At 42.1% G+C, this 25,099-nt stretch overlaps 1 protein-coding gene across 3 annotated transcripts in view; it reads right to left on the reverse strand.

The window, feature by feature from the left end:
* Positions 1-25,099, reverse strand: part of LOC121280151 (A disintegrin and metalloproteinase with thrombospondin motifs 9-like) — a 325,713-nt gene that overhangs the window by 196,007 nt on the left and 104,607 nt on the right. For all 3 annotated transcript variants that reach the window (XR_005943545.1, XM_041191847.1, XM_041191846.1), the window contains exons 17-22: positions 13,808-13,974; positions 13,575-13,704; positions 13,299-13,425; positions 10,950-11,160; positions 7,484-7,648; positions 4,370-4,534 (exon numbers count right to left, since the gene is read on the reverse strand). Coding sequence is in view for 2 of the 3 variants with exons in the window: in XM_041191847.1 (XP_041047781.1) it covers positions 4,370-4,534; positions 7,484-7,648; positions 10,950-11,160; positions 13,299-13,425; positions 13,575-13,704; positions 13,808-13,974 (965 nt within the window). In the remaining variant the exon portion in view is untranslated. The remainder of the gene's footprint in view (positions 1-4,369; positions 4,535-7,483; positions 7,649-10,949; positions 11,161-13,298; positions 13,426-13,574; positions 13,705-13,807; positions 13,975-25,099) is intronic.

A 25,099-nucleotide genomic window follows, 5' to 3' on the forward strand; every position in this document is an offset into this window, starting at 1 on the left:
ATGGATCAAGGCATCCCTGGATTCCCTGCCTCTCTGGAGGCTACCGAGGTCTGCCTCCACGCCCTCAGCATTCTCCTCACTGTGCTCCTCTTCAGACTCACCACTGGACTCGTCATCTGTGGCCTGTGGAGCGGCGTCAAGACCCTCTTCCTCCAGTGGGTCCCCCGTTGCCAGTGCCAGATGGTGGAGAGTGCAGCATGCAACCACTATCAATGACACCCGCTCTAGGGGGCATGTCATGCTCCCCTGTACAGTCCAGGCATCAGCAGCGCACCTTGAGGAGGCCTATGCTCCTCTCTACCACCATCCTTGTGGAGGCATGATTCATATTATAATGCTGCTCTGCCTTTGTTCTTGGGTGGCGGAGAGGTGTCATGAGCCACTTCTTCAATGGATAGCCCTTGTCACCCAGCTCCCATCCATCCTGTCGGGCTGGAGCACTGAATAACCTCGGCACCTGGGTGTCTCTCAGGATATAAGCATATGGGAGCTGCCAGGGTACATTGCACAGACTTGCAGAATCTGTGGTCATACACTATCTACACGTTCATGGAGTGGATTCTCTTCCTGTTGATGAAGGCACCCAGCTGACTGGCTGGTGCCTTGATGGCCTCATGTGTGCAGTCAATGGCACCCTGGATGCAGGGGAACCCGGCAATCGCAGCAAAGCCTTTGGTTCGCTCAGCCTAGCTGGCCTCGTCTGTATGGTAAAGAATAACGGTCAGCACCCGCCTGAACAGAGCTTCTGTCACCAGCTTGACGCAATTGTGGACAGCTGATTGGAAGACTCCACAAAGATCCCCCACTGAGCCTTGGAAAGAGCGAGAGGCATAGAAGTTGAGGGCCACTATGACCTTCAGAGCCACTGGCATGGGGTGTCCACCCACACAGTCGGAGCTGGTCTCAGGCCCAATCATCTGGCAAATGGAGGTGATAGTGTCCCTTGAGAGATGGAGCCTCCTTCGGCATTGCACCCCGGACATATTAAGGTAGCTGCATCGCCGCCTGTAAACCCTGGCAGCAGGATAGGGGCATATTCTACAGCCCCTTCTGCCTTGGATAACCTGCTGGCCCTGCGCCCCTTGTGCCTGTGCCTCTCCTTCCACAGGTCCCTCTCCTGGAAGCTGCATTGGGACACCTGGCCTCCTCTCCTAACTGCCCATCTCTTTCTCCTCAGAAGAGGTGCTCCCAGTGTAGACCACAATTCCCTTTGTCAGGGTAAGGGAAGGCTGTCGGATACCTGGAAGGGTCCACACAGTTTGAATCCTCTGGGGTCTGGCAGACAGCAATGAGTCCTGAAATATGGCCTGGAAATGCTAAGAATAAAGCCCTGAACAGAGATCAAGCTGTCAAGTTCAAATAAGCAACCGGTTTGCAAACTATCTCCTAAACTCCTCACTACTCACACTGGCAATGCTGCTAACCCTTTTTATCCCACCCTTGGATGAGGAAATGTCAGCTGGCCGCCTGCCTGTTTTGCTTGTGCGACAAGCAGAAAATTGCACGGGCAAGGTAAAATCAGGGACAATTGCATTATTAAGGGCTATAAGTGGCTTGTTAATTAATAGCGGGCGCCGGCATCCACACATGCCCGCTGAGCAAAATATCACGAAAGTGTGCGATGACTTCAGAACGCTCAGTCTATGTCATCGTGCACTATTTTACTCCCTTTCGGTTCGGGCACACGCCTGCCCAATGAGGGCAAAATTCTGCCCTAGGTGTTTGTCTATCTGAATTTTCAATCTTTCATTCCTTGTGCTTACTGTACCAGTAAAAGCATTTCACAGCCACAGAATCTCCCAGAATAGTGATCTAGCCTGAGTACATAGATTAAGGAAGAAAGACAAAAGGGCAATTATCACCTTCACAGTGTGGGTAGTAATCTGGTGAAGTGGAATGAAAATTAGGTGCATTCTCCAAAGGATGGACTCCACCAGATTACTGTCTGGTTGATGAAGGCAAAAAATTTACCACAATAAATGGAAAAATTACAATGTCTGAACATAAGCAACAGAAAAAGGGTGAAGGCTGAACACACCAGACGTAATTGACCTAAAGATTGAGAGAGATAATTAAGAAAGATGAAAGTGAAAAGTTTTGAAGGAAAAAATACGAGGTTGCAGAATAATGCATTAGTTCTGTGATTTAGAAGCACATCTTATTTAAGAAGGTTTCAGATTAATCAAAGCACTAAAAGCTTAAACAACGCTTACTTACCAAAAATAGCTTATATTTCTACAGTGTCTCTAACGTAATGAATATTTTCAGAATATTGTGTCTAATGTTATTCATAAATTGCAATATAAATTTGAAAAACTGCTGGATATATTAATTTCTTTCTACCTGACCGCTTCTGACTGACTTCAAGGGCATACTGGTAAAGAGCCAATTCAATGGTTAGTATATATGGTTCATTTAGTGTCTTCAAACCATTACTTTTTCATTGGGCAGTCTTGACATGTGACTTCAAATAAATCTATGTCACAAGTCTAGTTACAACACATTTGCACATAACTTCACTGGTCTTGCAAACAAAAAGGTCACTTAATATTTTAGATCAGCAATAAATAATGATATACGAAAGTGTGGAAATAAATACTTTATATAATTAATGGTCAGAACAAATTCAGTGTTTTCTTACTTTGTAATGCTTCTCAATTTAGCTATCCTACATGATCCATATAGCATACAAAATTGGTTTTACTGGAACAGGATACAAAGATCTCCATAAACATGAATTTATACATAATATGTCCTCACTTAAACACCTGGATTAACCAAAATGTCTACTTTGTGTTTTGGTGAAGAACTGAATCACCGATAGCTGCAGACTGCATGAGTGTTGGAGGTTTTAGGGAAAATGTGACCCACAGTAGCTTCCTTCCCATTCGCTCCCTCAAACACCTAGGCTTCAGGCATTCCCTCCAATCATGTCACGTACCCCTTCACATTACCATGGGTCATTTCCCTTCCTATCATCTCGTTCCTGTTACAATCTGAACTCTTGTCCCTTTTGAACTACCTATTTTATCATTCTCTCCCCCTCGTTCCACTGTCACTTGTCTTATCTTTAAACCTCCCCTAATGTCTCTCTTCAGAGTTTGTCGCTGGAGTTGGGCAGGGAGGATTGGGGGTGGAATGTGGAGAGAGACAGAGAAGAGAGAGAGATGACATTTTAGGAGATATATTTTTATACTTATTTCCTGTGTTCTATCAGTATGCAAAAGTAAATCTATAATAGGATTAGGAATGAGGTAACAGCCCTAAGGAAATTTTTTTTTGAAGATCTTTATCATTCATGCTGAGAAGCTTAAGCTGTTACTTTCAAAGATCTTCAAGATTGTGAAGGGTTATGGTAATGTAAATTGCCATTTGGCGAGACAGGACTCAGAGGGCAGAAACTTAAGGGGCAGAATTTTTAGGTCAGTGTGTGGGCGATCAGCGGGCCCAAGAGGGTCTGGGGAACAGACTGCCTCCTGTGATTGGCCCCCGACCGCGATTTCATGCTGGCTGGCCAATTAATGGCCAGCCAGAGCAAAAAATGCACTGAAATGCTCAGCGCTGCCAGGGTGGGGTCAGGAGGAGGGCAGGAATCGACGTAGGCACAGGTGCAGGGGAGTGCGGAATGAAAGCTCCCTGAAGGCAGAGAGCTGCCTCAGGTGGCTGAAGAATTTAAAACCACGAAATAAAGATTTTGAAATCCAGAAAAAAATGTCCACGCGTCAGAATCAGTCACCTGAACATATACATGGTGAAAATTCTGTCCATACATCTTTTAAATTTAATAACGGAAACCTCATCCAGCCCTTGGATGAGGTTTCATCAAAAATGCAAAGTCCACCTGGCAAATTCAACTGTCCACCAGACGAAAGGTTGGACGGACCACAAAAAAATCAGGGACAGTTGGAACTTTAATGGGCTTAATTGCCCTCTTAATTGTCAGTGGGTGCGCTTCCGGCTTTTGTGCCGACTGAAATATTGCGCAAGCGCGGGATGACATTAGGATGCTTGCCTGATGTCATCACGTGCTATTTTACGCTCAAGCAGGTCGGGCACACGCCCACAGGCTGACCTAAAAATTTTGCCCAAGATAACCTCAAAAAGGATCAAAAGGAGCTTAGAAAATAAATATTTTGTTTAATTAATTAATTAATTAATTAAATTAATAAATATCCAGTCATTTAATTCTCCAACTGCTGTATATTCTACAGATGCCTTACCCTCCCAGATCTCTCTCTTTGTGCATGGAGGATAATTGTTCTTCAGTCTGTGCAAAAAAGCACTGACAAATATTTAGTGAAGACGTGGTGGATGAATACATTTAAGTCAGCAAATATGAACAAAATAAAGAATAACACTAAAGTTTTACCTGACCCCATGGTCCAACTTGCCATGCTGCACATTCCTGTTGTTGACATGCTTGGGCTGATGCTGGCTTTGTTGCAGAGTTACAAAATCCATTATCTAATTGCTCTTCTCCAACTTGGCACCATGTTTGACGATGCTTGTATCCTTTCCCACAGGTCACTAAGCACTGTAATTGACATCAATTTGAATAAATATATATTTTCTCACTTAGATACATCTCAACATTGGAATATGTAAGCAATTGAACATATTTTTCATTGGCTTTCTGTAGCTGAATGATTTTCTATCACAAGCAATATACTTTGAATGATATAAGCTCTTTTGTACAGTTCCAAGACAAAGTTAAAAATGTCCAGTAATTTGCTCAAGTTCTATTGTACTTTAATTGCACTGCCCTATAATAAAGATTACATATCAATCTTCAAGCAACAAATAATAGCAAACATTAAGCACTCTGTTATCCTGCTGACTTGAGTATTTGGATGGCTGATTTCAAGCTGTTTTCATAGTTGCAACTTGTATTTTGCATTATCTATAGCATTAGAAGGTAGGTGAACAGCAATTATGGTGCTGTATAAAAGGAAACCTTCCTCTGACGTAAACAAAGACAAATATTTTGACAGACAAGGAAGATTACTAAAACGATAGAAGTTCATTAATTTGTCTAATAGTTGGAGAGCCAGCCAATCCACTATCTAAAAGCATTTTTGAATTCAGCTTAAACGAAAATATTTTTCAGCTGCGGCTCAGTGGATAATACACCCTCGCCTCTGAGTCAGAAGGATTTGGGTTCAAGTCCCACTCCAGGACTTGAGCACAACCATCTTAGGCTGACATTCCAATGCTGTGCTGAGGAAGTGCTGCATTGTTGTTGGAAGTGCCATTTTTTGGCTGAGATGTTAAACCAAAACCTCATCTGCACTCTCAGGTGGATGTAAAGATCTCATGGCACCATTTCCAAGAAGAGCAGTGAAGTTATTCCCAGTGTCTGGGCCAATATTTATCCTTCAATCAACATCACAAAACCAGATTATCTGGTCATCACCACATTGCTGTTTGTAGAAATTTGCTATGCACAAACTGACTGCCGTATTGCCTACAACAGAGACTATATTTCGTTAGCTGTAAAGCGCTTTGGAACATCCAGTGGCCTTGAAAGGCATTATATACCTGCAAGTCTTTCTTTTCTTTTAATTTAAATTAATATAACATTACTTGTCTTCTTCCTCCATAACATCACAATTATCACCTACGATCTTTGTAAAGTTGGTACTGTGGCTTTTGAATTGTGGTATCTATTAACATTATTTTTATATAGATAATGTGCCATCAGCAGCAGATGTGCAGTACTCCATACCAAAGCACACCATCAATATAAAAGGGGTTGACTCTGTATCTTGTCTTTATACAAGGATGGTCATCAGGTGTATGGAATATTCAGATTTATATTCTACTGGTCCTCCTGTAGCCCAACAGAGACCATCAGTGCATTGTTTTAGCACAAAAGGTAGTGAGTTTACACTTGAGCAAGTGGTTATGGTACTGGGTTTGTAACCCCAAGATCAAGAGTTCAAATCTCACAATGGCAAACTATGAAACAATGTAACTTCATCTGAAACAGATGGAAACGGGTTTGTACTCGAAAGAGTTATAATATGCCTTTAGCCATCCAATTAATATAAGAAAATTAGGTTTCATTTGTATTCATGATATTACAATCTTACAGTTATGTTTGTGTTTCCTATTGAAAATTAAAGTTTGCATTAAAAATTTAAAGTCAATTTTCTATAGCATTTAAATCTGTAATGAAGTTTGTACAAAAGGAAATGATAAGCCCGCAGGTCTATAGGTCACATAACTTACAGATTATCTATAATGACCATAACCAGAAAAATGGTTTTGCAAAATGACACTTACATGCTACTTGGTTTTAATCTCTTAAATAAAATATTGGCAATCTAGTCAAAGATGGAACTGGAGACCAAGATAATGTTACTCAGATACTTTCACTTGCTCCCACCCACAGATCAGGGCAATCTTAAGATCACAGGACTTTCTCACTAGAGGCCTCTCAGTGACTGTTGTACTGTTTCCTGTCCTGCTTTCCAAAACAAGGAAGTCCTCTGCTGACAACTCATGTGGACCAAATAAAATAATTGGGTCATGATATTCAGAGACACTGCGGTCAGGGGTGTGTGTGCGTATTTTCCCAGGCCCATTGAAGCAGGTTTAGAAACAATGGAAGGAGGAGGGGCACAGGGGGGAGGTTGGGGGTGGTTGGGGTGGGGGGGGGGGAGAGAAAATCAAGAAAAAAGGCTCCTCATGCTTTTCCTAGAAGTAGCTTGTGTGTGATGCTGGCAACTTGCCTGGCAGCGGTAGGAAGTAACCCTGCTTGGGTCCCATCAACTCACAGGAGGTGAATGTGCAGTGGGAGGTTGGACAGCATGAAACTGACATGCAATCCGAACTTTAAATGGAGAAAATGGCAGGCCTGAGATCATCCACAAACAGAGGCTTGCTGTGGCAGTAGTATCTCATTCAGACTGCTGTCATGTCTAGTACTTGGCGGGAAGAACTGTCTGCTGCCTCCTTCAGCCTCATCTCCCATCCATTTCATTCTACCCTGTTTTGTGCCATTCACCTTAACAGCACACTCATTGCAGCCACCAAGGCGGTTGCTGGAGGCACTTTAAATTGTGTGCACTAATTTGGCCTCCTGCATTCTCAACTTGCCCACCATCCCTAATTGGCCAGCGATCCCAGAACTCTTAATTGGGTGCCTTCTGGAAGATTGAAGTGAGAGGCCACTCTCACTTACGGGTTATGGAACCAGAAAAATAAGTCTCCCTTTTAAAAACTAGAGTGGCAAAATTCAGCCCACCATGTTCTTTAAAGGTGCAGCACACTTCAACTATGCTGCATACCAGCAGGGGGCCCCAAAAGAAAATATATCCTTCAAAATGTGACTAGCTGAATGAACAAGTCAAATTTAGCATTTTGACTTTTATTAATAAATCAAGTTGCAACTCAATTGGAACACAATATTTAAAAATGTACATTATGTGACCATCTTTGATTTTCCAAATGAAGACATTAAGAATAAATTCTAACTAACCTCTGACCATTCACCTGTTTTCCACACAGGGCATGTATATTCATTGCATCGCTGGACGATCATCTTTTCTTGTTGACTGCATTTATTATCTCCAAGAACAGTCCCCATAGAATTGACACAAACAGCATTCCGCCTTCTTGAACCACCACCACAACTCTTTGAACACTTTGTACAAATAAACAGATATTGGATTACCTTCAATCTAATTTTCCTAAAGTTGTACAATGTGCATTAATATTAATTTTATTTCTATATGAAAGGAATTTCATCTGATCATGATAAAACAATTTTGCAGTTTGTGTAAATGACAAAATTACCACCCGGTGGTCAAATAGTCCTGGTATAATTGGTATGACACAATCCCACGCAAAGGATGCACTGGTCGTGAAATTGGACTTCATCCTTGCTTACAAGTGTCACTGGAGTAGATTGCAGATGGCCTTGCAGGACCATCTCAAGAGGCTCTCAGCCTTGTGGACCCAGCTTCAGGTTGCTTCACCTCAGCCGGGGCAGCAGCAGTTTAGACTAGCTAATTGGTTGACAGGCAACAGCAAGGACACTGGCAGTGTGTTTGTGGTGGGAACACAAAGGCAGGCTTATGCACCACAGATCCACTCTCTAGGATGAAATCTCAGTAATCCTAGTAATTTACTGGCAGACAGGTTGCTGGGCTGCTAAGGGAGTCTGCATGGCCCTTGGAGCACTGGTATCCAAATCCTTGATGGCAGCAGTCTGAGCCTGCATGGCAGCAACCTAGGCTTTTGCAGCAACAAGCGTCAAGCTCATGACCTCAGTTTGAGCTTCCACTGCAACAGTGAGATGTTGGCTGGCTTCTTCCTGTGCTGCTATAGAAGCTGAGACATCAGTCGCCAGATACTGCATCACCACTGGGTCTACAATTGCTGTCATGGAGTTGGCCACAACTTGCATGTTGGAAAGAATGGGCTCCAAGCTCTGCGCAAAGCTCTATGTCAAATTGGAATCTGACTCCTCCAAGCTCCTTGACAGTGACAAGAGGCTCTGTGGTAGGTCTCCCAATGCATCAAGTATCTCTGTGTGATGTTCATCAGCATTCTCCTGTACACTATCCCATGAAAGTCCTCACATGAGCCCTCTGCAGCAGAACATATTTGTGACCTGGCTCTCCAGTGAGCTGGCACACAAACTACCCTTTCCTCCTTGGTTTGGATGCAGCACATTCATGCCCAGTGACTCACCGCGTGTTAATCTGTCCTACCCTCTAAACACTGTGCATTGCTAGAGGCTGTGCTGGCAGCTGCAAGTGTCAGACCAGGTGATGGTGTTTCTTCATCAGAGGTCTGGTATAGCTCTCATCCTTCATGATGAGGCTGCACTGGTGGGTCAGCTGGCAGTTCTGGGTAGGGTTAGGGTTATGGTAAGGGAAGAGGGATGAAATGGACAGTAAAAGTTCCATGGTCACACCATCTGCAGCTTGCAGTTCATGTCAGATAAAAGGATAAGAGAGAGGAGGGGTTTCAGAAGACGTATAAAGCAGGGCTGAAATGAACTGTCATCTTGAAGGTTCTTGGTGACGCTGGGTGCTATGGCCTCTGTCACAGCTGGACCCATGACACGGAGCACCAGCTCCTCCAGAGGGCTCAGGTGATGCAAATGTGCCTGTCCCCCACCGGTTCTCTGCTGTTCTCTGTAATTTCGGGCCATCATGTCAATGTGCTGCAATGTGCTTGGCCAATGTGCCTGCCATTACCGAAAAGCTTGAGGTATGCAGCAGCAGCAAGAAGTGGCTGTGAGACTAACAGCACTGGAAAGTGTGTGAGGGCAATGTTGAATTTCTGAATGTTAACTGTGAGTCCTGATTGCTGATGCGTGAGTAATGGGGCTATGGTGCTTGAGCAGTGTGTAAGAGTGGTTGTGTGGCGGATGCATTTGAAAATGCAGTCATTGACCTTAACCAGCTGTGAGTTCATTTAACTTTTTCCAGCATTGCAGCTAGGTCCTCGGGTCAGGTTCCAGAATCGACCTCCCTGGCCGCCAGTTCCCATTCTCATATCAGAGTGTGCCTTGAGGCCATCCTGCCCCTGCCCCCAACCCCTCCCCACTCCATGGAAGTATGGCATATTTCCTCCTTTCCAGCTGCATCACTAAAGCCTCCAGCACCACATCCAAAGTCGAGGAGAGCCATTCGCTCTCCTTTACCTTCCAGCCAAACCTTCCTGGAATTGTTGAAACAGCTTCCGTTTCCTGAGTGTATCTCCCCTTTATGAGCGGTGGGCTGCCTTTAGGAGGTCCAGGCCACCTGCACCTCTGTCCAACCACTCACACTGCTCAGTACCCTGTTGAGCATGCAGTCAGTCAGCAATGCATTTTGCTCTGGGCTGTACGCTACACTCATTGAAATAAACAGGCAGCATGAAATTTGCGTAGGATGATCACGTATCACGATCCCTGTGCCCAAAAATGGGCCCTATCCAACCTTTCCCCACAACGTGTGTGAGGGGAAAATAAAGGGAGAAAAGGTAATGCATACATTAATGATATGCATGATTTTCTAGACAATAATTACATTGATAAAAAAAACCAATAGCATCTTCTGCAACATCAAATATTGCTATTTACAACTGCTCTTCTTTACATGCAGCTTCTGCTCAAATTTCTGCAACATTTTTTTGAGTCAATACTCAATTTTTTGTTCCATTCAAATTCCACATGAAAACTGTTGCAAAAAGTATTCTAAGATCTGAATTTTGAGAGTAAGGTGTGTGGAGAAAGTTAACTTCGGGTCATTTCTTCTTCTGCTGTGGGGTATCATATACTCAGATCAGAAAATTGCAAGTTTGCTGTTCATGACTTTTATGTGCATAATTTTACAGTGAGTCTGCGTGTCAGGAGCTCATCATTTGCTCTACAGTATCAGTTGTCAGATAAAATATGCAGCATCAAGCTCCAACTAACTGTTTTAAACATAAGTGACCTGTTTTCAAAATGAAGCCAGGCTTAAGAAGCCACTTCAAAAAGTGGATTTAAATCTACTCATGGTACATTTTACTTAATTTATCGAAATAACTATGTCTACAGATTAGCAGCATAAATACATTACACATTGGTATACCAGTACAGTTATACAAACACAAGCACGGATTAAAATTCGCACGTGGCTGGCACAAGTTTATTTTATTTATGGAGCCATAACTTCACCAAAAAATGTTTCACAAGCTTTTCTTCAGGTAATAAGAACTGCATGGTATATTTTAATTATGACAAAATGAAACATGAATGTTTTGATGTGATTTATCTGCTCTTGTGTGTTTGCAAACTAAGTAAAAAAAAAATTGCTAAACATATTGCCATGAACATAGTGGCCCTTTAAATTGCAGTTGACAGTGTCTATTTTATCAAAAGATTAAATATAATTTATTTTTTCACTGAATTATTATAGAATCATTATGGTTAAGCTGCATAAATTATATTTTAAGAAATAGCTTACCTCTGACCATGATGAATATTGCCATCCCCCAACATTGCAATCTCCATGACACACTTCTTTATTATCTGGCTTTGGTTGATAACTGCAGTATCTCTCATCTATTTTTTCAGTCTTTCCTTCTGACTGGCTATATTTTGCACAGTAGATGTCCAAAGTTCGATAGCCAGGCCCACATTGAGCTGTGCATTCACTTTTTCTGGCAATATGCCATCTGTTTGAGAGTAAGCAGCATAATGCACTAATTAGTTTAGAACTCCACCATTACTTAACTCAGGTTAAAACAGTGTGTTGGAACACTCTGTATGGGTACTCTGTTTATTATTTTTGTACATTGGAATGATAGAAACAATTACCTACAATATTTATCTCCCATGGAAACAGTGCACTGTTTTAAAAATGCTGCTGATTTTCACCTGTAGCACACATTGAAATGATTTTCAATATGCACTGAGAGGCAGCTCATCTCTGAATCAGAAAGTTGTTGGTTCAAATTCCACACTTGAGAACGAAATCGAGGCCTAACACTTCAGTGCAGCACTGAGGGAGTGCTGCACTATTGGAGGTACTATTTTTCAGACTAAACATTCAAACTGAGGTCCCACCTACCCTCCCAAGATTTCTGGCCAATATTTATCTCTCAACCAACATTATCACATCTTTTTTTTTGGTGGGGGGGTGCAAATTGGCTGCTGCATCTCTGACTTACAACAATGACTACATTTCAAATGTATTTCATTAACTGTGAAGCATTTTGGGAAGTCTGGAAGCTGTGAATGACATTACCTAAATGCAAGTCCTGGACAATATCCAGGCTTGGGCCGACAAGTGGCAACTGACATTTATGCCACACAATTGCCAGGCAATGACGATGTCCAACAAGAGAGAATCTAACCATTGCCCCATGACATTCAAAGGCATTACCATCACTGAATCCCCCACTATCGACATCCTGGGGGCTACCATTGACTAGAAACTGAACTGAACTAGCTATATAAATACAGTGGCTACAAGAGCAGGTCAGAGGATAGGAATCCTGCAGCAAGTAACTCACCACCTGATCTCCAAAGCCTGACTACCTTTTATAAGGGACGAGTCAGGAGTGTGATGGAATACTCTCCACTTGCCTGGATGAGTGCAGCTCCAAAAGCTTGACACCATCCAGGACAAAGCAGCCTGCTTGATTGGCACCTCATCCACAAATATTCACTCCCTCCAACACCGATGCAATGTGGCAGCAGTGTGTACCATCTACAAGATGCACTGCAGGAACTCATCAAGCTCTTTAGACAGCACCTTCCAAACCTATGACCACTACCATCTAGAAAGACCAGTGCAGCAGATACATGGGAACACCACCACCTGGAAGCTCCCTTCCAAGCTACTCACCATCCTGATTTGGAAGTACATTGCTGCTCTTTCACTGTTGCTGGGTCAAAATCCTGGAACTCCCTCCCTAACAACACTGTGGGTGCAGATGGACTGCAGTGGTTCGACAAGACAGCTCACCACCACTTCTCAAGGGCAATTAGGAATGGGCAATAAATAGTGGCCCAACCAGCAAAGCCCACATCCTGTGAATTAACAAAAAAAGTTCTTTCGTTCTTTAAGGACTGCTGGTTAGGCCTCTCTACATTTAGAAGTAATCAACAAATTAGCATTTGAAAATTGCACCTGGGGAATCCTAGAAACAGGACAAAGCCCTGCTTTGAGCCTTTTAGACAGAATTGCTGGCTGCCCATTTCATGACAGATGCAAGAAACAGGTTGGATAGGCCTCAGAGGGCTGGTGACTAGGGTATGAAGTTTGTAGTGGGTGGAAATTACTGCCCATACAAGACTAGATGTCAAACAAGCAATCTGACAACACAAGTTAGTGCAGGAGTCAGGAGAAGTGGTGGTGAGAGAGAGCTGGGTGTCATCATTGCACAAGGAAACCTGGCCCCATGTCTTTGGAGAATGTCACCAATGGATATTATGAGCAAATGGAGATAAAGAACAGATCATTGGGCGACACCAATGGTAATGACTAGGTGTGCAAATAGAAGCCATTGCTCGAGATGATCTGGCAACAGTCAGAAAGACAGGAATGAAATCATGTGAGTTATAAAACCACACAGGCAGTAGCAATATGGATTGCAAAGTAGAACCCGAACCTGTTCTATATCTATTGTAGCAGAAGTCTGGCACTAGTGCACAGATTAGGCAAACTAATAACGATGTACATATGGAACACTAGTTTCTAGCCAATTGTCAGTATTGTTTCAATTAGGAAATTATACAATATTGCAAGTGATCTCCTGAACAAATGTAAATAATTTTGAGAGGAAGATAATTCTTGAAAGGTTCACACCGTATTTCACATTCTGTGTTGCATGATTCAGTTAATGGAGTTGGGCGTGGAATTTGATCACATCTTTGATCAGAGACAACCAGCCGATCGCTTTCCCTGGTACAAATAGGTCTTCTTTTCCTTTCACCTGTTCAAATACAGTATCACATTATAAACAATGAAGTAAGTACAGTAAAATTATCTTTCAGCACATGATTCAAAAAACTATCAACCAGTAACAAACTATATAAATGCCAGTGTTCTCTTTGTTTGTTTAGCAGTAACACTACTCATTACCTTGACAAAGCCTGTTGCAATCCTGCCAAGGGCCAAACTGATCCCAAAAAAAACGCTGCACTTTATCTTCAATGGGAATGTTGAATGAGTAACGCACATCAGGATTGTATAGATTTCCCACAGACAAAACCTTGAATGAAAAATGTAATGGAAAAAAACTAATCAATTATTAGTGAAAATGTATGATAAAAGATAATATAATGCACAGAATTTAGCCATGCATGCAAATTTACCTGAACTATTAGCTCTTCTTCAATCCGATCAGTACAGTTGATTCTTTCCACTCCATTATCTGACCCACTATACTCAATTACAGCTCCTCTAACTTTAATTTCCCTTTTAAACATGCTGACCACAAAATCTCCATTTAAAAGGAATTCTCCTCGACTGTTAGCCAAAGCTGCAAAAAGAGATGCAATGAGAACATAGATGTCTGCTCATAATTTACAAAATATAAATACAAAAGATCTAAAAATTCCTTAACTACTCTACCAACGTATAACACTAATGCATTTTATGTATATTTTCCCAATCTCCTCAGAAAAGTGCTGTTAACAGATTTTCAGTTTCTGGTATGGTACAAACAATGTTAGATACAATTAAACAATTTCCTGTCTGCCGTTTCCCAGTTACACATTCTACCTTAATTAAAGGGGAAAACAATTAACATGTCTTGTGGGAACTTAAAGCTTTGTCGTGAATGCCTCGAAAGCAGTTTCCTGTGAATCAGTAATGTACCATACCATTTCACACTGATGTGATTGCTCAGCTAATTTCCTGAGTTTGTACCCTATCATTTCATTAATTACCATATAATTCCATCTCTTTCTTTTATACAATAAAGGAGAAATATAAATGGATATACTGACACTTATATAAATGGAACTATTGACATGTAGGAGGAAGGTATAACATTTGTTCCAATAATGAAAATTGGAGTCTGAAAGCAGGAAGCTACTACATTGAACACAGTGATTTTAACAGTGGTCAAAATTAAGCTTGTTACACAATTAAATAAGTGAGCAACTTCTGAAATGAAAATAAGCAAATGCTCCAAGATTTCATAACATAAACACAATTGTTTAATTCACAGATACTAAACAAGCCAACAGGCTCAAGAAAGAAAAAAGCAGCGCTTTACACCTCTAGGAATTGAAGACATGACGCAGTCCCTTCAAACTTGTAGCTCACCATAACAAAGATCACACCACTAAGGCTGTAAAATGGATAAACAGTGTTATACCCAGCTCCATAAAGATTGTGTATGTATATCACCTGCTTTGTTTAGATGATTATTTTCCTGTAAGTAGTCATACCGTAATTACTTGTTTAGTTTTATGAATGGTCAGAATAACAAGATTGCTTGATTTAACTGAACACAACATATTTTGGTCGGCTAATATAACTTTTTTGTTTTCTAATTGTATGTGGACTGAACAGCAGCATTGAATCTGTTGCTTTCAAATGATTTTCCTGTTTAGTGAAACTTGAGCACTCAGATTTGTTAATTACTGGAGCCGCTGTATCACTGTACACAATGCATTGTTCATTTTCAATATTGTGCAACGTGATTTATTATCTAGTACAGATAAGAGTACAGTATTTGTGGGTTTTTATAGTTCAAATTTAAATTTATTAGCTAGATTGAGCAAACAAGACAATTTTGGGTGCTAGATTGCATAGATGGTCACCCTACAGAGGTGACTCTATGCAATTGAATGAATTCAAAATGATTTAAACTACAAATCTGTGTAATATTGTGATTGACTTTGGACCAGAGGACATTGAACTAAGAAAATCTATAATGTGTTTCTATTCATTTTCCCACAAAGTAAAAGGGGAAAACACAATCCATGTTCTGTGTGTATCAGACACCATGGGCTGGATTTTATAGAGCACTGTGGTTCCCACACCCCTTGGTTAAAAAGTCAGTGGTGAGCCTGCCCATGATCCTGATGGCTGCCCTCCAGCAATTTAATGGTGGGAGCAACATTAATTATTTTAATGCAAGACTTCTGTTCCTTTCTTGGGAGGAAATCCCACCTTAAGAGAGCTGCTGGCTGAACCAATTGGCCGACAGCTCTCTAGTCCGAGCAGCACCACTGGTAGTCACTGCCAGGACTATAGGCAGTCCCCATTGCTGAGGAGCCTGGCCTGACAGATAAGTCTGGGGCTGGGGATCATGGCGAGGGGAGTAAGCGGGGACAAGGGGGGGGTAGTGGGGGTGAATGGAGCAGGAGGTTCAAGAGGTTGGGGGGCTGTTAAAAAGATGGCGTAATGCCCTTGGAAATGGGTGCCTCTGATGGGGTAAGGAGGCCTCCCCCCTTTACTTGACACCAGCCCATGCAGATAAAGCTACAGACTCGAAATGTCAACTGTATTCCTCTCCACAGATGCTGTCAGATCTGCTGAGTTTTTCCAGGTATTTTTGCTTTTGTTCTAGATTTCCAGCATCCGCAGTATTTTGCTTTTAAGCTGTCAGGCTTCCCGCATGGCATGGGCCTCCCCTCACTGTAGGTAAAACATAAGTAAGGGCCTCAATAGACCCAACGGTAGACAGGCTGCCCAATGCCTCCCCCACCCGCCTCTCCCCACGGAAAATTTCAGACAGGTTGGAGGCAGGTGGCAGGAAGGCCACTTGCTGGATTTTACATGCCCCCTCGCTTTCAAATCCACCAGTGGAGGAGCATAAAATCGAACCCCATAACATTTAAAAAAATTTTGCAAAGCTTACACTGTCATGAATGGGACAGGAGTATTTGCTTTTAGCTGTGCAAAGAATTTCTAGTCATTATTGTTGGGCAAAAATTGGTGAACCAAGATAATCTCCACCTTTATCCAGAATTAAGCCAAGATGGAGAATCCAGACTTGCACAACTAGTTGGAAGCAAAATGAATAAGTATTGTCAGGGTTTGATATGTTAATTCATACTACATGAACAATCAAAATCTGGCTGGAGAATTCTAGGAAAATGTAAGGTTTCATTGGTATCATTTACCAATTCAATCAGGCTTTCCTCATTTGGTGAGTGTATGCTTTGGCTTTGTGATACAGGAGTTTATGGCCCAATTGTAGTCTTTATTATTGCTGGATTCTGTAAAATATTTGTGATACTAATCCCCCAGTCTACCAACTGTTGAACAATCACAGGTTGGACACAATCAGCCCCTTGGTGGAATTTCTGATGGTGTCAAAGGAGCACAGATAGTCCATTATTCATTCTTGAACACGACAAAGCAAGCTTGAAAATGAGTGTCTGACTCTGCTTTTAACAGTGTAACCACTGACATTCAGCCTAGAAAGCTGTCCTAGACAACACACAATATTCGTGCTAAAAGCTCATTATCATAAGTGAGGTTTTCAGCCAATGCTATTCATTGGTTATATGGCTGTTTGGTGGGGCTGGAAATAGTGCATCTCCGTCACCACTTAAAAGCAGCAAACACCTCTTAAAGGAGAGATACACTCTGGCAGAATAGGAGAAGACACACTTCTCAGCACAGAAATGGCTATTAGGCCTGTAGATCATGCCCTCAGGTTCTCAGGTCCTGTTTGAGGCCCCAATCCAAGCAAGACAGGTGGACAGAGAGACCCTGTTCCCCTCAACACACAGCCTTCCAGGCACCAATTGCACTGCATGTGAGAAGACATTGCAGAGGAGGTCAATTCCAGGAGTTTAGCTCCCAGAACATGAACTGCACTGCTGGGGGAAAAAAAAATCAATAATCTCATGAGATTTGTCAAGTATTGGCCTTTGGAGGCATCTGTAGGGGCTTCTAGAGCTGCACGTCACTCCTGCACCCTGTTTCTATGCAGAAAGCAGGGGTGCTGAAACACTGTCACAGAAGATTACTCCATTGGAGAGGCACCTGTTCTTCCGAGGCAAAGATTATAGTATGCCTGGTCCCCAACCACCCACTTTGCCTCTGCCCTCGTGTCATAGAGCCAGCTGGGTCAAACTGTCCCAGCCCATATTGAAATGCTGCAGTCTACAGCTAAGCTCTTAATCGCTGCAGCAGCAACCACAGCCATCTGAAATGTCCTCACTGGAAACTCAGCACCCCACCTCCCAAGCTCTAACCACTAAGGAAACACTACATAAGAGCAGAGGGATAGTAAATGAGCACACAAAATAAGCAAGAAGGGCTCATAGACCACAAGACCATAAGACATAGGAGCAAAAATTAGGCCATTCTGCCCATCAAGTTTGCTCCACCATTCAATATGGCTGATAAGTTTCTCAACCCCATTCTCCCGCCTTCTCCCCATAACCTTTGATCCCCATACCAATCAAGAACCTATCTATCTCGGTCTTAAATACACTCAGTGACCTGGCCTCCACAGCCTTCTGTGGCAATGAATTCCATAGGTTCACCACTCTCTGGCTAACGAAGTTTCTCCTCATCTGTTCTAAAAGGTCTTCCGTTTACTCTGAGGCTGTGCCCTCGGGTCCTAGTCTTTCCTACTAATGGAAACATCTTCCCCATGTCCACTCTATCCAGGTCTTTCAGTATTCAGTTTCAATCAGATCCCCCCTCATCCTTCTAAATTCCATCAAGTTTAGACCCAGAGTCCTCAAACGTTCCTCATATGTTAAGCCTTTCATTCCTGGGATTGTTCTCGTGAACCTCCTCTGGACCGTCTCCAGGGCCAGCACATCCTTCCTGAGATACGGGGCCCAAAATTGCTCACAATATTCTAAATATGGTCTGACCAGAGCCTTATAAAGCCTCAGGAGCACATCCCTGCATTTATATTCTAGTCCTCTCGAAATAAATGCCAACATTGCATTTGCCTTCCTAACTACCAACTCAACCTGCAAGTTAACCTTAAGAGAATCCTGGGCTAGGACTCCCAAGTCCCTTTGCACTCCAGATTTCTGAATTCTCTCCCCATTTAGAAAATAGTCTATGTCTCTATTCTTCCTACCAAAGTGCATGACCTCACACTTCCCCACGTTGTATTCCATCTGCCACTTCTTTGCCCATTCTCCTAACCTGTCCAAATCCTTTTGCAGCCTCCCCGCCACCTCAATATTACCTGTCCCTCCACCTATCTTTGTATCATCTACATATACATATGGATAATTCATAATTATCTTTTAGATGGACTCTAGTTGTTTGGTAATTTTTTTTTGTTCTGAATTTGGTGTTGTTCTTTGCGTTTGTACTTGTAGTGAAGTAAATGAAAGAAAACATAAGCTTAGACTGAAGGTAGGCAATGGGATGATTGTAGTAAGGAGGAAAGGATTGTGGGACAGTGAGTAGATTGAAGATGGAAAGATTGGTTTAGGTGAAGTGTTCTTTGACAAACTGCTCTTTGGGAGCTCTGTCAGCTAGGGGCACTAGTTGGTGGATGCCTCTCCTCTTCATGCTGCTCCTCATTCACCATTTGTTCTTGCCCAGATGGTGGTTAAGGACTGATCCAGCATGGTGCAAAATTATGGAGCATGCAGTAAATGACCATAAATTTGAATACCTACTCAGAAAGTTGTTGCAAATCTCCATGAATAGTACAGGCAGAAGTCTTGCTTGGGCATGCAATTTTTTGGTCAATTATACTTCAGATGGCACCATGGCTCTCATTGTAGGCCAACTTCACAGCTGTGTCCAGGTTCCTAACCCTTGTCACCTAGGAGCTATCCTGTAACCTGACAGCCCAGTTGATATAAAGGTATCACATAGGGCTGGTGCACGATGAATGAGTGAAACTTCAGATGGGAAACTGGGCACAGATCTGCATGATGGGCTTCCTGTGGTTGAAAACCAGTTGTACTTTGGGACAATGGAACTCTTTCAATTGATAAAAATGTCAAGCTGGAGATAGGAAGCTGCAGGACAATGCAGTTGCAGTCTATATCACCTTGCACACACCAACGCAGGTGAAATCTAATGCTTGTGTCCTACTTCACTTAGCCCATTGGGAAAGTAAAGTAGTTGTTCTTGCAGGTGTCAACGTTGGTGATGTTCCTGATACAGAAGTGGATTGGGAACTATGAAATGTCACTAACGTTACCTGCTGCATCCTGAATATGGTCTGTGGCATTCAGGCTAAGGGCCACAGTGGCCTTGATAGCTACAAGCAGTGCTGTCCACACCCTGTCACATTACTCCAATTGTGGCTGCAGCAGGTGGCATAGCTCAATGACAGCCTTGTTTACCAAATGAAGGTGGCTGATATATTGCTCTTCTGAAAGGTTTGTGTAGAAGTGCTCCCAAAATACTTGTTGTGAGTACGGCTAGCTATGCAGTGTCCTCCATGCCTTTTCACCACTGTTACCGCTCTCTCTTGTCTCCCTGCCACTCCCTCTCCTACCCTAGGCACAAAAGCAGCCCTACCTGACGATCCACAAATGCTGCATAACTGTTTAAAAGGCAGCCAAAAATAATATAACACCATCAAAATCTTCTCAGCAGTCATAATTTAATTTTCAGAGTCAGATAACAGTCCAAAAGCAGCAGCCTCAAGTGATAAACCAGCAACTAAACTGTAGGTAGTGGATTTGCCCTTTAAATTGTGTTGGTGAAGGGTTGTCCTTCCTGCTTGTTAGCATAACAAGTTGCTAGGTGAGTCAGGCACTGGGCAACCAAATATCAGAAAAAAGGCCCTCTAACAAGCATAAAATCCTAATTTGGTTATCTAAATCTTGAATAGTTCTGGCGAGCATCTTGAAGGCCTATACTTGGCTAATGCAATATGCTGTGCAGCGCAATTGAGTATTCTCTTCCTGCTCAGCATATTGGACAGTTACATGCTTCTTTAACACCAGAGAAACCAGCAGAGTGTGACCAGAATCTAGGACATAATGTTCAAATTGTAAATCATACAGGATGGACTTTTCCAACCAAACCAAAAATGGGCTTCTGTCAATTACAACATTTGTCCGAGGTTTATCCCATTTGAACAACATACATGAAGTCAAGATTTAACTGGATGTTCAAAGATAACATTCAGTTAGCAGGACTGAGGATATTGTGGTGTTTTTCCAAGTATCCTCTTGGCTTTAAGTGTTTCTCGATGATTAATGCAGTAAGTTCAAACTTCACTTAATGCCACAGTCTGCACTCTTTTCACAAGCCTGCTTGTTTTTCTGTCATGGAGGATGTTCCATTATCATAAGTTTATCAGAATTACTACCACTGAGGCCTTTTGATTTAGGATAAAATCATCCACCAGGTAAAAGATTTTTCAGAAGTATCATGAATAGGAAACCATGATAGAAGAACAACTTTTTTCCAGTTCTGTCTCTGCAACAAACTGAAAGCACTATAAGTAACTGTGCCATCATGGACGCAGACAGTTGATTCCTCAGAATGAATAACAATGATCAGTGTCTGCCTGATGGACATGATAATCTTACTCTTTCATTTCAGCAGTTTTATCACACTAAGATGGGTAACCATAAAGTTGGAAGGAACCTAAGTTTATTTAATTTGGGGATGTGTGTCGATTTGTTTGAATGCGGGCTCTTTAAAGATTTTGTGCGGTAACTTAGAGGGGCTTACTTGTCTGCAGCCTGCACTGGAACTTGAGTTGGTGTGTGATTGTGCAGCTTAAGGGGAACATTGGTTAGAAGTTCAGATCAACTTTAACTGTACCACAGCTTTCTACACCAGCATCAGAGTGGATTTTGTTTACAGCAGGAAGACTGAGTACCTCTACAACTTTTGCATAGCCATTATGACTGCATTCTGTCGTTTACCAGCAGCTCAGTACTGAGGCCATATGTTGTCAGTGAATCCAATCCAAATGAATACAAAGTCCAGATAGGTGGTGTCGTATTTCCTGTTCTTCATGCCCTGCTGATAGTCTGACCACTGTCATCATCGTGCTTTGTTCCTCTCATCACAAAATGATCTATTGCTATTTGTAAAATAGCCTTAAAAGAACATTGCAACTGCATAAAATTTCTTTGTCAATACATGCACAAAGCATTGCTAGTGAAAGGAAATAAATCTTGTGTCACTTGTCAATAAGCACGTAAAATGTTATTCTCAAAGGACATTTCAAAGGAAGCTTTTGTCAGCACACCAGATGTTGTGTATAATGATGGCAAATCATTCCACTTTTAGCACATAAAGTTTAATACTAAATAGCACATGCCACTCCTGGGATAGGGCTACATCTCAATTGAGAGGAGCACCTCAATCGGAGAATATTTTGGAAAGTTTAAAATCAAATTACACATTTGCACATAAAATCAAAAATAGCAGTTTCAAGAGCTTAAAAATAAAATCTGAATATTAATAATTATTCTTTATTATGCTTTTTCATCCAGCTTTACACAACTCATAGTTAATTGCATTTCTTGAAACGGTATTACCCAAACACTGGCCTGGATTTTGCAGTACAAATAATGGTGAGATTGTGAGAAATCACTGTTATTAAACAGCAAACCGGACACTGAATTCAGGAGGCCACACGCACAAAAATCAGGAAGCTACTGTTTGAACTGGACTATATCAGTATTCCGCTGAGACACTCAGCATTGAGGAACAGCGTGAAGTTGCTGTACTTGTGTGACAGATACCCACTAAACTTGCCAGAATTTTCCGTGCCTGCTGGCGTTGGGTGACATGGTGGGCATGAGCGAACAAAATGGCGGGAAGGCCAAAAATCTGTTTCACAATGTCGTGAAACCAGTTTGCAATTGTCCGCTCTGCCCATCAATGGTGGGCCACGTTTTCCACTGTCAGGCGTTTGGAACTTCATTGTAGTATATCTGCATATAACCATAAGACCAGCCTGCCAGAATCATCCCCCCCACTTTGGATCATCTGAGCACGTCTGCGTAATTGCACGCCAACATGTTTCACAACTATACATAAGTGACGTGCACCTGGTGACCTACACTTCACTTGGGACTTGAGATTTGTTTGCCTGCCTTGCTTCCGGCAGCACTTATGGTCATCAGCGCCAGACTTCGCAGGTAGCACCACATCACTTTTAGGATGCTCACAGGCAGGTCTCTACTTATGAGACCAGCTGTAAAGCGGGGGTGGCTTTTCAATGGCTGCAGGGGTATAGCTTGCTTGGGGAAGCGGGAGAAGTGGCCTCAGGCAAGGAAAGAGGCTGCAGAACTAGGGCATTACTGGGGATGGGGGTATTCCAGGATGTGTGTGGGGGCACATGTTGATCTGTGCAAGTGGCCTCAAGAGGGTGAGGGCTGAGGAGGCAGTCTCCAGAGGAGATGAGGCCAGATGAAAATGTGAGCGTTTGAGTGAAACAGTGAATGGCGATGTCTCTTGAGCTGGCAGTGAGTGTGTGATGTGCTTGTGAATGTGAGTTTAGAGTGATGAGATAGTTGCCTTTCCATGGCGGCATGGATGAGATCATACATCCATTTTCTGCACTCGATGGCAAACCTCTTCTGTGCAGCATTGGCACTGACCACCTCTGCCACCGTCTCCTGTGGCCAGAATGGGGCTCTACTGGTGTCCAGGAGGCGTCCCAGGGATGCGTCACTAAATCTGGGAGCTAGTGCCTTCTTGCCTTTTGGGGCCATGTCTTCTGTGCAGCAGTCCTGGCTGGAAGCACTGAGAGGTGTGCGAATGGCTACAATTTATATATGGTGCCCAGTGTGAAGAAGTGGCAAGGTGATGGCATGGCAGATGAATTGGAGGCCGCCCATCAATGAAACAGTGTGTTTCCTGGGAATGCATGATTAATAACACGGGATTGGGATGATACGGCATGAAAAGCCAGCATTGCGGCCAGTGGATAAATATTCTTTTTCCCGTCTGTGACCACACTTAGTGCATATCTGGAACGATTCCACCCTCAATGTTTGTCCATTCAGTGTAAGGGATTTTTAACTCTGTGTTAAGTCATAACTATTGGAAAACAATCCCTCTGGCACCTAAAATTAACTTTTACAAGTGTGGAGTCTCTTACTTAGAGATTTAAATTATTGTTGGAGATTGTTCAAAAATTAAGCTTTTCTTTCTTTTTTCTCTCTTTCTCTCCCATAACTCTTCCCTCTCTTAATTTTACTTTCTGTACATGATTTGACATTGAATTAACTATTCTAACCCACATTTCCTTGTTCATCCTCTGTGTGATCAGTAAAGATTCTTCAATCTAATTGGTTAAGGAGATACACAGTTCCTTGCCCTGTTCACATAGGTCCCAAATCCACTGTAGAGGGCTGTGCACCAAATTAGATTTCAAATCACTGCAAGTTTTGGTGCAATATCTCATGCAAAGCATATGAGCAAGTCTAAATGTAATGCATGGATAGCACCATTGGTTCTCTACTGACTGTAAAATCCGAACCACTACCAGGATTTGCTTCTTCAACCAAACTGTTTTTAATGGCAAATATTGTATATACTCAGTCATGCAATCAAAAGTTTGTGTCTCTTTTTGGGACCAGACAGACTTGGCAGGCAAGGCAAATGTGGGCATTAGATTGCGTTGATGATGTTCTCAACTTTTTCATAACCACCCTGAGGTCTCCACAAAGATTATCCAAAGATCCATAAATGGAAACATATTAATGCATTTCTATCAGTATCTCTGCTCTATAACCACCACATTTAAATGGTTACCTCTGTCCAGGCTCCCACTGCTGATTTAAGATTCTCCAGTAGGAAAGATATGTGGAGAAGAGATTTAAATGCAATTGTGGTGGACAGCACTGAGCTCAGGAGGGGCATCTGATTTAAGTATCTAGGAAAAGGAAGAGTAGAAGAGTACCTGATAGGAATGCACTTGTTGAAACCAGAAACTATAGAAAGAAAACCTATTTCTTGAGGCCAGTCAACATGAAGGATTAAAATACTCTTACCTATTTTAAAACACTGATGGGAATTATTCTTGAATGGAAATTTTTTGCATCTAATGTAAATATATTTGGTAAGATTTTAGGGTTATCTTTCTTTTGATTATTATATTGTAAATAATATATTGTCAGCAGCGAAGTGACAACGCATGAATGCTGCTTACAAAGTGACCTCTGTGGCGTCAATTTCATTTTTCTCTGCTAAACCTAGGTGATCTCCAGGCATCCAGCAACAGTGGTGTCATCAAGCAGGAGAAAACAGCCAATCATATTGAACAATTCTCACAGACAGCTAACCAAGAAGTAAAATGTACTGCTTATCATACACTTCTTTTCTTAAATTTACAGAAAGTGAAATGAGTTGCAAGACATATACATTAGAAATTGAAATATCATAAACAAAAATGTTAAAGATTAATTACATTAAAAAGCTATGGAATTTATACAACTAAAAATTTGAGTTTCCAAAAATAAAAAAGTTTTTCCAGAGCCAGAAAGGCTTCTGCAATTGTTATGACTTAGTATACAGTTAAAAACTCAGTACACCTCATTCAGCAAGGCGAAACTTCCTTACGGAATTAAAACAGCAATGTTATTGTTTAAAAGGGAAAGTTTTCAACATTTCAGTGATTTCTAAAGATTGCCATCTGCAGGGACTTCAACAACTTACCCTGAGGAGGAACAGGGAATCACAGACAGCAAACTTCTTGGCTTCTGGGTTTAACTGTGCATGTGTGGACA

The sequence above is a fragment of the Carcharodon carcharias genome, chromosome 7 (genome assembly GCF_017639515.1).
Source record: "Carcharodon carcharias isolate sCarCar2 chromosome 7, sCarCar2.pri, whole genome shotgun sequence".
NCBI lineage: Eukaryota > Metazoa > Chordata > Chondrichthyes > Lamniformes > Lamnidae > Carcharodon > Carcharodon carcharias.